The 15,696-nt window shown below is 47.2% G+C and overlaps 1 protein-coding gene across 1 annotated transcript; it reads left to right on the top strand.

Annotated features, from left to right (window-relative positions):
* Positions 1-158: 158 nt before the first annotated feature.
* MRPS11 (mitochondrial ribosomal protein S11) lies at positions 159-3,433 on the top strand (the record flags this gene model as incomplete). Its single annotated transcript, XM_010297430.1, has 4 exons — positions 159-248; positions 1,007-1,136; positions 2,550-2,615; positions 3,063-3,433. Coding segments are annotated over 4 exons (394 nt in total), but the record flags the coding sequence as incomplete, so codon positions are not given.
* Positions 3,434-15,696: the final 12,263 nt, after the last annotated feature.

Raw genomic sequence — 15,696 nt, 5'->3', positions numbered from 1 at the left:
TGGTTTTTCAGCGAGGAAGGAAAGGAAGTGACTTGACTCAATCACAAACGCAGCTTGTGTCTTTTGGAGATTTGTTTCCTTCTTTCTTTCCCAGTATGAAATAAAACTTCGCAAAATTTAAAGAGTGAGTGCCTGATAACTCTTGTTTTGCTCCTCAGCCCTTTAATCCTGCAGAGGAACTCCATGAGGTGGGATGGAAAGATCTATGAAGAGATTCCAATAGCTCACATCAAAGCTACGTACAACAAGTAAGCAAATGAGCTGTTCCGCTCCTGCTCTTATGTAAAATAAAAGCTTGTAACATACCCAGGTTTTGGCCAGTCATTGTTTTGATCAAAGGAAAAAAGCCAGGGGAGTGGTGTTTGATGACTGGGAAGATAATAATACTGAATTCAAACCTCAGTGCTGTTCAGGAAGCATAACTGTCCTTATAGTGTCTTTAACAGCAGTAAGATTGCTATTACATGTTTTGACTACATTCTGGTATGAATAACTAGATGCTGACAGCTTTAATGGCAGGTTACTTCCAGCCCTCCACTCTAGCACTATTGCTGTACAGCTGTTAAAAAATTGTTACTTTCTCCATGAGAGATTTTTGTGTTTCATTAGCGATCGCTAGTGTGATATTTTAATGTTTCTTAAAGCTCTTTCAAGTTCTAGAAATGTTCTGTGTGTTTTTTTAATAAACAGAAGAGTTAAAATGCTTACAGTGAGACATGGATCTGAAAAGGCTAAGCGATAGCTGAGGAATACCTGAATAAAGTATACTTTATCCAGAAAGGTTTTGCCACCTTGCTTAGATGATCTAGGGTGATCTAGAACATCACTGCTGGGAGGTTTCTGCAGCTAGTTCATGTAAGTGGGATACCTCAGAAGAGAGTGCTCAGTTAAGGTGGCTTGGAGAAGGGAGATGGGAGTCCTGTGGCCAGTAAGCTGAGCGAGAAGAAACTAGAGAATAAAGCTTTGTTCTAGCTTCCTCCTTTCGTTTGCCTCTCTCTTTCTGTAGTACCCACATCCAGGTAGTCAGCTTTGACAACAGACCATTTGCCCGTACATCCTGTGGCACAGAAGGCTTCCAGAATGCCAAGAAGGGAACTGCCATTGCGGCACAGACCGCAGCCATGGCAGCAGCAGTGGTGAGTCTGCGTTGATGATTCTTACCCTCACAGAGGGGAGGACTGACTGACTTCCCCCACTACCTGGGTACATGCCTCATTCACAGGCAGCAGTCCAGAGCTCTGTTCCTTAGTGTTCAAGCAGCACGCTGCTGTTTGCTGACAGTTTCCCTAGCTGCCTGGCATGCTGCACATCTTCACACAGACAAACTGTGTTTGAAACATGCCCAGAGGGTGAACTTAGCTGTGCAGGTTGTGACTGGGAAACGTATCTTGGAGCCTATCCTTTTCTATCTCCAGTTTGCGTAGCTTCTTTTTTCTAACTGAACATCTCTCAGCCATTTTGGAAACGTAACCCCTGAATCAGCAGCAGTTCAATTTTTGCACTGTAGGGGACTGAGAAGCAGCTGTAATTACTGGCTGAATGTTTTGTATTAGTTCTTTGCCACAGGAGAACTGAGCTGCTGCCAGCAGTTCCAGTCAGAGAAGGTGATGTCCTTGCATGTAGTTTCCAGCTGCATACAGTTCACTGTAATTGTTTCTAAAAAAACATGTGGGTGTCCAGGTGGCAGGAGAAGATGAGGCTGGCTGTATCATGGTCCTCATTACAGCAGAATAAGGCAAAGTTAAACCGAAAATCCTCATCTTAAATTAGGTGGAACTCGCTCCAGGCTTTCTTGTCAGAGGTCTTTGGTGCCACTGCTGGCCAACAGCTTATGGTGGTTAACTCAGAGGAATATAAGAACATCCTCACTATTAATCTGTGCTTATCGGAGCCTTATAATAGCTGCATGGCTGCGCTTGGACAGATTTATTCTGTCACTGTTAAATTTGTTAGTACACCAGAACATGGAAGGCGGGAGGCCCAGAGGAGCTCCATCCACTTGGTGGCAGCAGGGCTATGCTTTACAGCAGGTGTTTTTAATTTTCAATTTGCAGGCCCCTAGAATTTTTGCACTGAAGGTATGGACTCCTGCACAGCAAATATGAAGCTTGCCTGCTTTTCTCATTTACCCTCTAGAAGGAGTGCACTGATCACAGGAGAGAAGTCGCTGCATTAGAGAAGGGAAAACAGCTTTGAGTTAGTCCTTGTTAGTCCCTTGCCAGTTCAGTCACGTATCTGCGGATATGTCATTTGCTGCCCTGGCTTTAGGTCACAGATAGTTTGATCTTAAAGCTTTCTCTGTATGCAGAGTTGACAGCCTAGCACAGAAGTTCTCCTAAAACTGCCATGGCTGTATCCAGGCCTCCTTTTTTCCTAGTGTCTTTGTGCAATAATCCCCCTATTTCTCGTCTGTATCCATTACTACCTACTCTTTATTTTTACTTAAAGAATACTATGATAGCGCATCAGAAGGGAATGAAAGATTCCAGGAGACCCAGAACAGCATTAGTAATATCAAAGAGAACACTAACCAGTTGTTCTTTTTGCAGAAAGCACGTGGGAAGGGTGTATTACATGTACGAGTCATGGTGAAAGGACTGGGACCAGGACGCAAAGTAGGTGTCAGAATTTCTTTTCATATTTTTCTTTCTCAGGCATTATCCAGGTTTTTTAAATTCAGGCTAGTCTCATGACTACACCTATTAACTTGTTTTTTGTGATGGTGATGTAAAGAATTAGTGACTCAAGTGCCTAGTAGTGAAATCTTTGAATCATTAGAATTCTAGAGTAATTTCACTTTGGAGGCAGAATAAAAGCTGTATTTGGGACTTCTTCCAACTAAAGCAGGAAACTTGATGGAAACTCTGATGAAAGGACTGGAGCAGATAGGTTTAAACTGTGTCTTCTGATACAAGTTACTTATTTTTAAGATAATTACAAAGCAGAACCATTGGAACAAGTTGATTTTTGGACAGGAGACCAAATTATTTTCCCCTGACCTTCTTCCCTTTTCTGCTCTTCAGTGTATTAACAGTGTGTTGTCTGCTGTCTTGTTCTTCCAGGCTGCCATCAAGGGTTTGACTATGGGAGGTTTGGAGGTCATCTCCATCACTGACAACACCCCAGTTCCACACAATGGCTGCCGCCCACGGAAAGCTAGGCGAATGTGAGAGGAGAGTGGAAGAGACACACAGCATTCAACATGAGTTCATGCATCAAGGACTGGGTTGAATGTTGCTCCTGTGACAAATTTTGGAAAGCCGCACTCCCTGGAAATGCTTTGAGGGAAGTTTGAAGAAGAGAAACCATCCTGGGCCTTAAAAGCCCAGGTGGTAGAAGGTGGTGGTAAAAGCAGGAGTACGTGTACTCCCTTAGTGAGGAGCCTCCTGTGTACAAAGTTTGTTGATTAAAATGTTGATCTTTTGACAGCTCTTCCTGCTGTGTTCCCAGAAGTATTTTGGATTATTATTGCCTCTCAACTGCTGCTTCCTCTTAACCACTGTATGTGGCTCTTGTCTAGCCCTTGGTGCTATTATTGCCCTTGTTAGGTGGAAGGGGAGCTTGAGGTCTGTACCGAAACAGATCTCCTTCCAGTCATCTGTAGTAAACAACTGCAGGGGCTCACGTCATCTTCCTTCCATCCTTCTCTCACTGCACACATTTGAGAACAAGGCATGGCTCAGTCTTCCCCTTCCCCCAGCTTGCAGAGCTCAGGGTGCCGTGCGAGAGGCACTCTACTCTCCCTGTTCGCACAGCATGGAGCACTGTAGTCTTGAGCCATTATTGGCAAAGATCTGTTGCGGTGCTTTGTTCCACGCAAGCTGTAGCTAGCCTGACAGTGCTACTGGCAAATGGAAAATGCCAGTCCTTCGAAAGGGGCTGGGATCTTGCCGGTTTTGATGCTTGCCACCTCTTTGGTCCTGCCTTGTGCACCATGAACTAGATTTCTGAGGTCCTGGGTAAAGCAAGCAGGGGGTTAGTAGGCCTGAGGAACAATGAAATGCTAGCCACAGGCAGCATGAGCTTGTCATGGGTCTGTGATGTATTATTGCTGTCCCAGGTCCATTCAGAGAGAATTTCTGCCAAGCAAAAATGTCTGAGGCTCTCTGGAGCATTAACCAGGGAAGATAACAGCAGTAACTGACTACAGAATTGATTTCCTGGGTGGCAGAGGCACACTGCCTAGGAAAGGGCAGATCTTGAAATCCATGCTGCCAGAGGGGCCCTGGCCATATACACCATATGCTGGGAAAATATTTCACCTGTAAACAGAGTGTAGTTTGGTGCAGCCAGCAGTTCTATCACCAACCCAGAATCTTCCTTTCTATTGTTTCTCTTTCTGTCGTTCTCCTTAGTTTCTTAAATTGCATAATTAACTATTCTCTTCCTCTTTAGAGAAAGGGTACCATGGCAACAAGGCAGTGAACCTCCTTCACGGGGCTGAATGGCACACGGCAGGTTTTGAAAGAAATCAGTCTGCTTAGAAGAGCCTGTTGAGTTGCATTTGACAGAAGAGAAGAAAACAAGACTTGGATGAATCTCCTACCTTACTCCAACTGCCTGAATTTGAATAGAGGGTAGGTTATCTTAAAGGGAAGTTCCTTGAGCTGTCACAGATTTGACAGTGAGGAAAAGAGGTTCTTATTTCAGACCTCTTCTAGGTCTGACACACTAGAAGAGCTTCCCCCTCGGTCCAGAAATATGGCTGAGCTTCTAGTGACTTCATATTCCTCTTTTTAAGGCGAAGATACGAGGTCAGCTATAAACCACAAAGATTAACTCTTTGAGTATCCAGGCAGCCAGATGGGGAAGGCATGTGTGAACACTGATGTACTTTACAGCACGGCTGGACTGATTTCTGTGCTAAGCACAGTGACCAGCACTGAGAAAGGAGGAGCACAAGTCTGTGTCGGCAAGCTTGTCAGTACTGTCTAATAAACACACTGAAAAAAACAAACACTACCATTCTCTACCACAAGTTGCTCGTTGCATCAATACAGCACAAGTGTCCACATCAGATAAAGATGATAGAACAAATTGAAAAAGAAGATTGGGAAGAGATTTGCAGTCCTTCTGAAATTCAGGGAAGCGTAGGTGGAAGGGCAACGAAGCTGGTGAGGGGGCTGGAGCACAAGTCTTATGAGGAGCGGCTGAGGGAACTGGGGTTGTTTAGTCTGGAGAAGAGGAGGCTGAGAGGAGACCTTATCGCTCTCTACAACTACCTGAAAGGGGGTTGTGGCGATGAGGGTGTTAGTCTCTTCTCCCAAGTAACTAGTGATAGGACAAGAGGACGTGGCCTCAAGTTGTGCCAGGGGAGGTTTAGATTGGATATTAGGAAAAATTTCTTCACTGAGAGGGTGGTCAGGCATTGGAACAGGCTGCCCAGGGAGGTGGTGGAGTCACCATCTCTGGAAGTGTTCAAGAAACGTGTGGATGTGGCGCTTCAGGACATGGTTTAGGGGACATGGTGGCGCTGGATTAATGGTTGGACTTGATGATCTTGAAGGTCCTTTCCAACCTAGTGATTCTGTGATTCTGGATGACTTGAGAGTCAGAAAGAAATGAGAATAAATGTTTGTCTTATCCAGGCTCAGAATCAAGGTTGTGTCCTTTGTAAAGACCACTCCTTAAGACTCTTGATTTCTGAGCATTTGTGAACATTTTATGAAGTCTACCAATACATTGCTCCTGCTTATACAGTAGGAAGTTTTATCTCCCTGTCTGCCCTGCCTAGTTCTGGTACCTATCTCCCTACTTCTTCCTCCAACTGACATTTATATAGCACTCTCTGACCTGGACAGAAGAGGCTGATGCTACTCACCATGGTTCAGTGGCTGGATCTGTACAGTATCTTGCAGTATTTGTCTTCCAAACCCCCAGCTCCATGTACCCTCCCTGAGCCCTCTGGCACAGTGTTTCAGTTGTGCAGCTTTTCGTTGAAGTCACATTTTCAATCTCACCTTCTCTCCTGCCCTGATGGAGCATCCCCAAAGCCATGTCCAAACTAAATGCTCAGTACGAGCTGTTTATTCTGCAGCACATCCCAGGCCTCTTGGGCAGTCATCAGTGATGTGGGAAAGCACAGCTACACAAAGCAAGATCTCCCACCTTGTGCAAGAGCTCAGTCCCTCCTTCCGGCACACACTGTACACTGAAAAAAAGTCTTAAAACTGTTGTTGTTCGTCTTGCAGGGAATTACTAGAAACCAATAGCACTTAATGATTTCCTTACCCTTCAGATGAAACTATTAATTAAGGACCTGGTTTTAGTCACCCACTGGTGTTTACCAGTTCTAATTGCTTTTCTTGGCGCCTGGGTGGAATACTGTTTTCTGCTGGCTCACATTCCTCCTGAGCAGCAATTACTTGTCAGTAGCACGACCACAGCATTAGCACCCTCATTAGGGTCACATCCTCTCCCTTTGGGCTTCCCCATTGTTTTGGGACATTTTTCCCTCCACTCCCTCCTCACTTTTGATTCACTACTCTCAAAGAAGCCTTTTCCCATTAAACAAGCTCAGAAGCTGCTACTGACTGCAAAGCTTCATCCTAGTTCAAACCTGGCCTTTCTGGGGTTTTGCCCTCAGTTTTAAAATGCCACCTGGACCTTTCTCCATCACATAGGGGGTGAAACACTAAAGTCTTCTGACTGACTTACAGATAAAATGCTGCCTCAGGTCTGTTTACCCCTTAATGACCACCACACCACCTTGGGGTGTTAGTCTAACTCAGTTACCCTTCCGTTGGACAGGGATGGCACCTGGTGGCTTGGAAAAATAGCCCCCAGCCTTCTCCCTAATAGTGTATTATTCTGCAAAGAGAAATTATTTCCCCATCCCCAGAAACAAGAACTTTCTACCTAGAGCTGCAGCTTTATCTGCTGAATTGGTGATTTACTATTTCTTATGTGAGCATCTCAGTGACAAGAGTCAGGCAGCCAATTTCGATCCCTTTGTGAGATTCAATTAAGCCATTAATTAAGTGATGTCAGTGTCCTTTAACAGCCAACTGTATACACAAGCAAGCAAGAAGGGGACAGACCCTGCAGTGCTAATAAACTGTAGCAGCAGAGGTGGTTTACCACAGCCCAGCTGCAGCTGTTAGGGACATCTGTGCAGGTTTTGCTGGCTTTCCCTCTGGTGCAGGAATACCTGGCTTGAGATGTGCACAAAGCGGGTCAGTGAGTAGGTGTTTACAACCCTAAAGCAGCCCTCGGGAGCTTCTGAGTTCAAGTCAGATTATGTTTTTGCACTCAGACTTCGGCAGATAATCACGGTGCTGCTTTCATGCCTGGCATCCCTAACCGGCCCTTCTTCCCCTCCCAGCTGCCCCTCCAACCTCATCCATGACCTCTCAGACCAAAAACAGATCAAGAACCCTCAGATTATTTTTGTCCTTTTCCAATGTTCTCCTCTCCCCTCAAGAGGCATTAATAGGTACTCAATGGCAGTAGGGACTGCTCAGAGGTTTTACTAATGAACTCCCTAACAGCATCCAAGTTCCTGTGCTGATGGTGAAGTGGGGCTGCGGGGTCCTCTTGGGAAGGTGCAGAAGGGAGCCTCAATGCTATTCCCTTTTTTTGAGACCACTCAGGCCTCCCCTGCTGTGCTCTCCAAGCTCCCCCTGCGCTAGTGCCACTTGGCAGGGTCCTTGGCTTTATCTGGAGCTCATTACCCCCTTCCTACGCCTATATCTGCTGAGAGTGGGAGGCTGTGCACAGATCCAGGACCTGGACCCAAACCTCTCGGCAGCTACGGAGCCCTAACAGCTACTGCTTGGGATAGCTGCTCCAACTGCAGCTTTACAGCATGTTTTTCTAGAGAAAGGAGAGGAAAGGGAGAAAGGGACTGAATGCTAAGCAAGGATGCAGGCAAGAAAAAGCTGGGGCAGCAAAGGGAGAGAACATGGAGGCAAAAATGCAGGAAAATATAACATTAAAAATACCCTTTCCTAAAGCTTAAATCTCCCATCTGGTGGCTCAAGAGTCAGCACAGATTAGAAGGATGCAGGGAAAGGCCCTCCTGTAGCAGGTGTGCTTCAGGATTGGGCTAGATGCACTCCCCTTTGCTGTTCTCCCAGCCAGACCTCCGCATCAGAAGCATGGGGTGGCCTTGCTCAGGAGCCCTCCCTGCCAGCACAACCAGCTTTTTGGGCCTTTCACTTCACCATTTTAAAGAAGGCATGAAGACCATCCCAAAGCTGTATTTAGAAACTGTTCCAAAGCCTCTCCAAGCAGCAATGACAGTCCTCAAGACCGACCTTCCCCTTCCCAGCTGGCTCTGAAAGCCCTGCTCTGTACCTTGCCACTTAACGATTCCTTTTGCAAAGCCAAACTCTAAGCCGGAGTGTGGGGACTGATATCCACCACACCTCCCGGCAACATCACTAAAGACTCCAGCTTTTAGCCCCTTCTCCCTCTGCTTTCTCCTCGGTGCCAGAGCACGCCAGACTTCCCACCACATGCAGGACTCCAGGTAACAAATAAAACTTGGGGCCCTGGGCAGGAGAAAGACACATATTTCATCCTCCAGCCACTCATCTCCAGACCCTTCAGCATGTCCCAAGATGAGGTGGTGAAATACAACTCTCATCTCTTCATGCACCAGCCTGCAGGCAAACTTGCTCTCCTAATTGCCTGCCATGGCTCACGCCTTGCCAAGACCTAGATGCTGCCTTTCATTTTGCTCTTGCTGAATCCACAGAAGTAAATTATCAATTTCCTGAGCTGCCAGGGTCAAGGAATGCAAATGGCTTTACACAGGCCAGCCCCCTGGGCTTCTCTGTAATGCCAACAGCTGGGAAGAAGCCTGCTCCAGTGCTGGGAGATGCTCTGAAATGATCTGCCCTTGGACATGGTTGTAAAATCAGCCCTGTTTACTGAAATCCCCGCAAGAGAAACAGTGCAGCTGGCTGGGAAATCCCCTTCCTCGTGATCCTGCAGCCAAGAGCAGTAGTGCTGTCACCAAAGGGCTGGTGTAAAACTGGGACAAACCCTGCTGGGTCTCAGCCGCATGGCAGAACTGGTCTCCCCAGCCCTTAGAGCCAGTGGGTCAGCACTGACATCCCCTTCAAATCTGAGCCCTCTGTGGGGAAGAAGCCGGTGTAGGCAGAGCCACTGTCTGGGGCTTTAAGGGGTAGGAGGCAGGACGTGGAGAGATTAACTCGGACTTTGCTGCTTGAAGCCATACGGGCTACACTGCACAATCGCACTGTCGACATGACATTTGTCTGCCCTGTGTTACAGGAGACCTTGTTTGGCTGCCAGCTTCCCCTTCTCCCTTAAAAAGGGGGATTGTACTAGCATTAAGGACTCACCCATCAGAGCTGAACCAGTGACCTACCTACACTGCTGCAGGTATCAGCACAACTAATCTGGACCTTACCCTGACCTCGGGACCAGTCCCAAAAAATAGGGCAGCAGTAATGAAAACCATCCTTCACATGGCGACATCTCATGTCACCTCATGGCGACATGAGAGCATGCGCTGGCTCTGCGACAGTGGCAATGCTGGTGTTTCAGGATGGGCGTCCCACCATGGGGACAGTCCTGACGCGCAAGATCCTGCACTATGTGGGTTCAGCCCAGCGGTGTGGGCCAGGGCTCCCTGCTGGTTGCCACAGCGGGGCCGGTGCCCCTCATCTCTCCAAACTCACCATTTGAACCATTTTCCCCTGCGAATCAGTTGCTGGGTGCAGCAAGGCCATTTCCATGCGAATGGCTGTTTCTCCCCGTTGCCGTGGCAACAGCACTGGGCGCCAGCAGACCGGAGGCGGGAGGGCGAGGACTGTATCTCCTCGGCGCTCGCCAAGGGCAGCAGGTACATCTAATCCAGCATTGCTCCATTTTACGCCTTCGAGGAGCACCAAGGAGCTATCAAATGACCTGCTCGGTGGCAGGGAGCAGGCGCTCAGAGGGATAGGGCACTGCCTGCTGCTTTTATTAACACCCTAAAATCATGTCGAACAGCAGCCAGACAGATCTGGCAGGGCTTCCTTGCCACCTGCCTGGCTCCCACCCCAACAAGCCCCCTTGCACAGCTGGTCCCACACAACCCCTGGCTCCAGCACCCCTAGGGCTGTGCTCTCCTCTGGTAGGGCTCAGGCCTGGGGTTGGATGCCACCGCTGCAAGCTCATCCTCACCAGCCCCACCCAAGTTAACCAGAAGCTGCTGCCCAGTTCATTAGGCACTGGGACGGAGACAATGTGCTGGGCCACCTAACACTGTCTTGTACCGCTCTGCCTCCCTACCTGAGGCTCTCACAACGTGCCTGGATGGAGGAAGGACACTGGCAGATGAGGGGACGGACCTGTGCAAGAGCAGCTTTCAGAGGGGGATGGTACACTGCCAAGAGCAGGGGCTCAGTGAGTCCTTTGGACAAAGTCAAGGCTGCTTTGGCCCATGCTTGGCATGTTGCAAAGCTACTGGGGAGAAAGAAAGAGGACAACAGCCACAAAGAGTAAAAGTAACGTGTTCCTGGCTTTAAAAAGGCTGAATTCAAACTAGTTCTGTCATCCACAGAAAATAAATTCAACCAAAGGCTCCAGTTCATACCTGGACAAAGCAGAATGCAGAAAACACTGGGGGCTTTGCAGTGTTACCCATGACCTTCCATTGCCTTGTTGCAATTTCTATAGGATTTTCTTCCATAGTGGCCAAATGTTGTGCTGCTCCTCCTCTAGGAAAGCTCCCCTGGGAGGCATCTCTCCCTGCGTTCCTCCTCCCTCTGGCCTGACAACGGCCCTGGGCACCCACCAAGCATCTCCTTGCCACGCTCCTCTAAAACCATCCTCAAATTTTCAGGTGCACTTGGCATCCTCGCAAAACCAAGAACAGACAGCAGTCACTAGCAAACTGCAACAGCTAGAAGGTGCCCTAGGAAAGGATTTGACTTCTGGGAGGAAAAAGACAAGAGACATGTTAAAAAATTACCTCTGCGCAAATGCAGCAAAGCCTGTAGGCTTGTATGATGTCCTCCACTCCTTGTCAACCAAGCGAGGGCCAACATGTTACCCAGATGTTCCAGCACGGCCCTAAATGGCTGGGACTAGGGGCACTGTGCCCCTTTTCACTTCTCCTCGCATGCAGGACCACGGTAGTCACCCACAAATTACTGGTTTCCAGATTGCTAGTCTAAAACTGGTGCAGTATTTTTATGTCAAAACATCAGGAAAAGAATGTGCAATTCAGGGTTTTTCCCACAACGGTATTTTTCTGAGAACTCATTTCCTTACGCAGTAAGTACAGCTCTTCCCCAAGAGAAAAAAAGGCAAATCAGACCTTAGCTAGCAAACGGCTCTAGCAGGGGACGCTGCTGTTTGATGAGCAGTTAGCCTCGTGGGCAGGTAGTGCCAGGCTGTTACTGCTACAATGACCAACTTTGCACAGCTCAGCCCACGTCCCCCGCAGCCCTGGAGCAAGGAAAAAAGAGAAAAAAAAAACAAACAAAAAAACCTTTCACCATTCTTTCCTCCTGAAGAGTATTTGGCCAGAAAAGCTTTTATAACCGTATAGCAAGACAGGGAAGCACAAGGATTCAGACACATCAGCAACTTGGACTCTAAAACTCATAAAACAAGGCAAAAACAAACCCACAAAATCTTGTCCCGTTGCTTGCCCACAGGACCATCTATTTGCTCTGCAGCATGCACCTATCTGATAAAGGTCCACACAAGGATGAAAGCTGTCGGAGGGCCACATGTCCCATTGCCATCCAGCCTTTACCATCTCTCTGCCCACAGCCCCAAGAGCCCCAAGAGAACCTGCAGGAAAAGCTGGCAGAAAAGTGGCAAAACAGAGGACGAAAACAAGAAAGACAGAGACTTCGTAAAGCATCAGAAATCTGATTCTTCTATAGCTGGGTCAAAAAGGACCAAGGGAAGCATAACAGATGCCAGCACCGGAGCAGAAGAAAGGTCCTGTGAGTACACTGAGAACATCAGGGAGTTAAATCAGGGCCAGCCGCTCAGCGCTGGAAGGTTAACTGAAAAGAGTCTTTAGTAGGGACACCATTAATGGATACATAGGTTTGGTTCTAATGGAATTTCTGTGGATCACTATCTAATGCAGTTTATATAAGAAATATTTTAAGTGTCCTGCTTTTACTTTTTTTTAAGAGCAAAGGCAGCACAAGAAGTAATAAAAGATGAAATTCTGCTGCCAGTCAAACATGGTTTCCAAGTCAAGCATCATCTTGTCACTTAGTGCCTATCTGAAAAACCATGGGCTCAAGAGCTTTCTGGCATGCTCAAGGTCTCTAGAGGAAAGCATCAGAGAACTGCACACATGAAAATGGAGGAAGCGTTCAGAGGAAAGCAGGTTTCATGCCCAAGATGCAGATGCTTAGAGGAGCTAACACAAACAGGGATGCTGCTAGGCTGTTACAGAGCAGCAGTGGATTACAGCGGGACCCCAGACTTTGGGAAGGTCCTGTCCGCGTGTTCTCACCCACAATATTCTGCAAAGCTGGATCGTGGCTGGGAGCAGCACACAGCAGAATATCAGAGTGCCTTACACCAACCTGAAAGCAGTGGGTAGGTGATGGCTCTTCTGCTGAGCAAGGTGTGTTGTTCAGCTTTCATCTGCTGATCACGGAGCATCAGCAGAAAATGGCCACAGGGTTAGACAAACTTTATAAATGGAATAAAGGAAGAGTCTCTGAATACAAGTTGGGCTAGTAACGATAGGGGAAGTATTACGTTTCCCCTTTGTAAAGCGGAAAACATAACTGAAGGCCAAGTATTCATTCCCCAGCATTAGCTTATGTAGACAAAAGAAATCTATGGTAACTACAGAAATGCCTCAGGCAGGAAGATCCTTGAGCAAACTGGTACTCCAAGTGCCAGGAAGAGGCAGCAAACTCACATGTGATATGCCTCCGTAGTCCAAGGCACACCCCTGCCATCTCTTCTTAGCAAAGGGATTCCCATCTGTACCATTTTCATTTTTGGAAGACAAAGACAATAAATCAGGCTCTTAAAGCAAATTCTGTTTATTCCATTTTTGTCTTGTGTTACTAGCAAATCTTCATCTTAACCTAGGAAAAATATTAGGTAGAAAATATCTCCCCTTTCCTCCCACCCTCCCCCACCACACACACTTTTTGTTTCTTAAATAAGAGAATCAAAATTTCAAGCATGAAAGACTTCTTTCAACACATTTCTGTAATAAAATTAACTCTGTTGTAGATATAAAATGCAGCAGCCAAAACCAGAGGATCTGCTATGCTACTCCAAGGCAATTAGTATCCAGAATGATCAGTTTGTCTGCAAACATAATAAGAAAATACTTAGCACTTATCCAGCACTTTTTATCCATGAATCTCAAAGTGTTTTACAAAAGCTGAAAATATGTTTTTTGGCCTCATTTACAGAGAAGAAAACACCAGCTGCAACAGGAAAAGATTTGCCCCCAGTCACAGAACAATTTAATAGCAGAGCTAAGAACAGATCTCTGGTCTCTCAGCCCCAAGTCCAACAATCCATGCCATGCTCTCTGCTTCACACAGGACAGCCGGAATTTGGCAAAAGCCCTGACTGCACAAATGCTGAAGCGGTTCATATTTTTGCCACTGAAAAAAGTCTAAAAGGACATCTGACAGCTATTTTAGTAAGCACTGACCTCCCAAGGCTGTGACATCAAGAAGTAAACCCAGTCCTGGATGGAGCTGCTACGAGCTTTGAAAAAGGAAAAAAAAAGTCTCATACTGGAAGCATGAACAAATGTGAGAGTGGTGCAGAAGGAGGTAAATCCATGATCTACAATGTGCAAATGATTCTCCACTTGGAGCTTTAACTGAATGTTTGAGGAACAGGTCACAGGATAAAATCCTTAAAACCTTGACAAATAGTGTTATTAGATGTAGAGGAACCTGGAGCTAAAGCACGCATGGCCTGACACCTTCTCTATTAGCAGTCTTCTGACCTGAAGTCGCTCCTGACAGACCTGAGAAACCAACAGTGCAAACACCAGTGAGAGTGGTGAAATACAATATATTACCCTAGAAATATGTTTAGCAAGGCCAGGAGAGGAAAGAAGTACCAGGAGACAGAGAGTAAAGGCTGATTCAAGGACGCCAGGGCACCCTCCACTACAAGGTCCACTATTTATGCTATAAGCAGGCACCAACAACCTACACAGTTATTTTCCTATGCATTACCATGAAAAATCAATGCCTGACTTCAGTACTGTTCTTCAGAGGTATGCGGCCACAACACATCACTCACAGCTCATTTTGGTCCAAACAAGACACCCACAGGGTCCTTTAAAGTAGAGGGCCTCCTGTGTATAAGCACCAATTTTCTAATGCCCCCTCTGTACCTCCCATGGGAATAGGACAACAGCAGGCTCCAACTTCCGACGGAGCACCTCATGATGCTGGGATGGTTGCACTGCCTGCCAGCACACAGTCATAAACCAGCCTGTGTGCAGAAAAACCCCTATGTTAGTCTACAATCAAAAACTCCATTTTTAAGGGAGAAGGGCAGGCCAGCATCCTCACCAGCCCACAGTGGCAATGTAATATTACACCCAGGAGCTTATATTATCAGCAGCATAAACACTGCAGTGGTCCAGTCGGCATCGACGCACCAACCAGCTGTGCTTTGAAGCCTGGGAACAGCAAATCAGGTTCTCACAGAGAACAGCGTTATCAAACAGGGATAGGTAAGCAACCTAAGTCAACAAGCTCACCTCCTAACTGCAAACCTGCAGCAATGCACATTAATTCAAGTCTCCTTCATCCTTTCTGGGCAAACACAAACTACTAAATCTCCAGGCTGGTACTCCAACATGCAGGAGGGTACCAGCAGCTGGGTCTCCCTTCCCCTCAGCAGCAGAACCTGCAGATGGCCATGAGGATTCACCCCACTGCTACAGAAAAGTCCTTCTGACATGAGCAAGGAGCTGCTGTTGCTTCCCACACCCTTCCCAGCCACCCGTCTTCCTTCTGTGCTCACCTCCTCGTGCACTGGAGACACGGCCAGTGCCCTGGCTTTCTGGCATTAACACACCACCTTTCACTTAGGAGCTTTTACAGATACTAAGGCACAAAGAAGTGACTTGCATAAGTCAGGAACACACCTCATGTCTCTCAGTTGCAGTGATTGCTCACATCTTTTTTCTTGACCTCTTGCATATTAAAATCATATGAGTAGATTGCGTGGATGAGAACAGGATTTCACTTCCCTAGTAATACTGAAGATACAAACACAGGTAGCTGTATCTCTAAGCCCTCCCCATGGCTTCCCCATTCCCTCTGCGACAGGCTGTTTGTCTCAACAAGTTAGGAGAGCACCAGCTCAGAAGGGAGCTCTTCACACATGTGTTGCAAATCTCCATCTTTGCCATCCTAAGACCTACAACAGGAGAGAAAACAGACATGCCTCTAGGAAACTAGGAAAGGAGCCTCAGCTACGCTTTGTTCATCAACAGGAATAGGGAACAACAGCAGCGCTTAATGCAGCGGGACCTCCGCAGTACAAACAGGGTCAAAAGAAACATTCACATGCCTAAATTGAGCGGATCGGCTTTCCACAGCTGAGGGCCCTGCGAGATGCCAGCTGGTAGGAGCTCCCAGGTCAGGTTTCTTGACATGAGTGATGGTTTGGTTTCCTAGAAGGCGTGAGTGTCTGGCTTTGGTGCGTCTGTGGCAAGAGGCCCAGACCCAAGGAGAGCAGCCGCCCCGGCTACCTGTCGTA

Source organism: Phaethon lepturus, unplaced genomic scaffold, assembly GCF_000687285.1.
Source record: "Phaethon lepturus isolate BGI_N335 unplaced genomic scaffold, ASM68728v1 scaffold41301, whole genome shotgun sequence".
Lineage (NCBI taxonomy): Eukaryota > Metazoa > Chordata > Aves > Phaethontiformes > Phaethontidae > Phaethon > Phaethon lepturus.
Note: the sequence above shows the minus strand (reverse complement) of the source record. Positions and strands in the feature narration are given on the sequence as shown.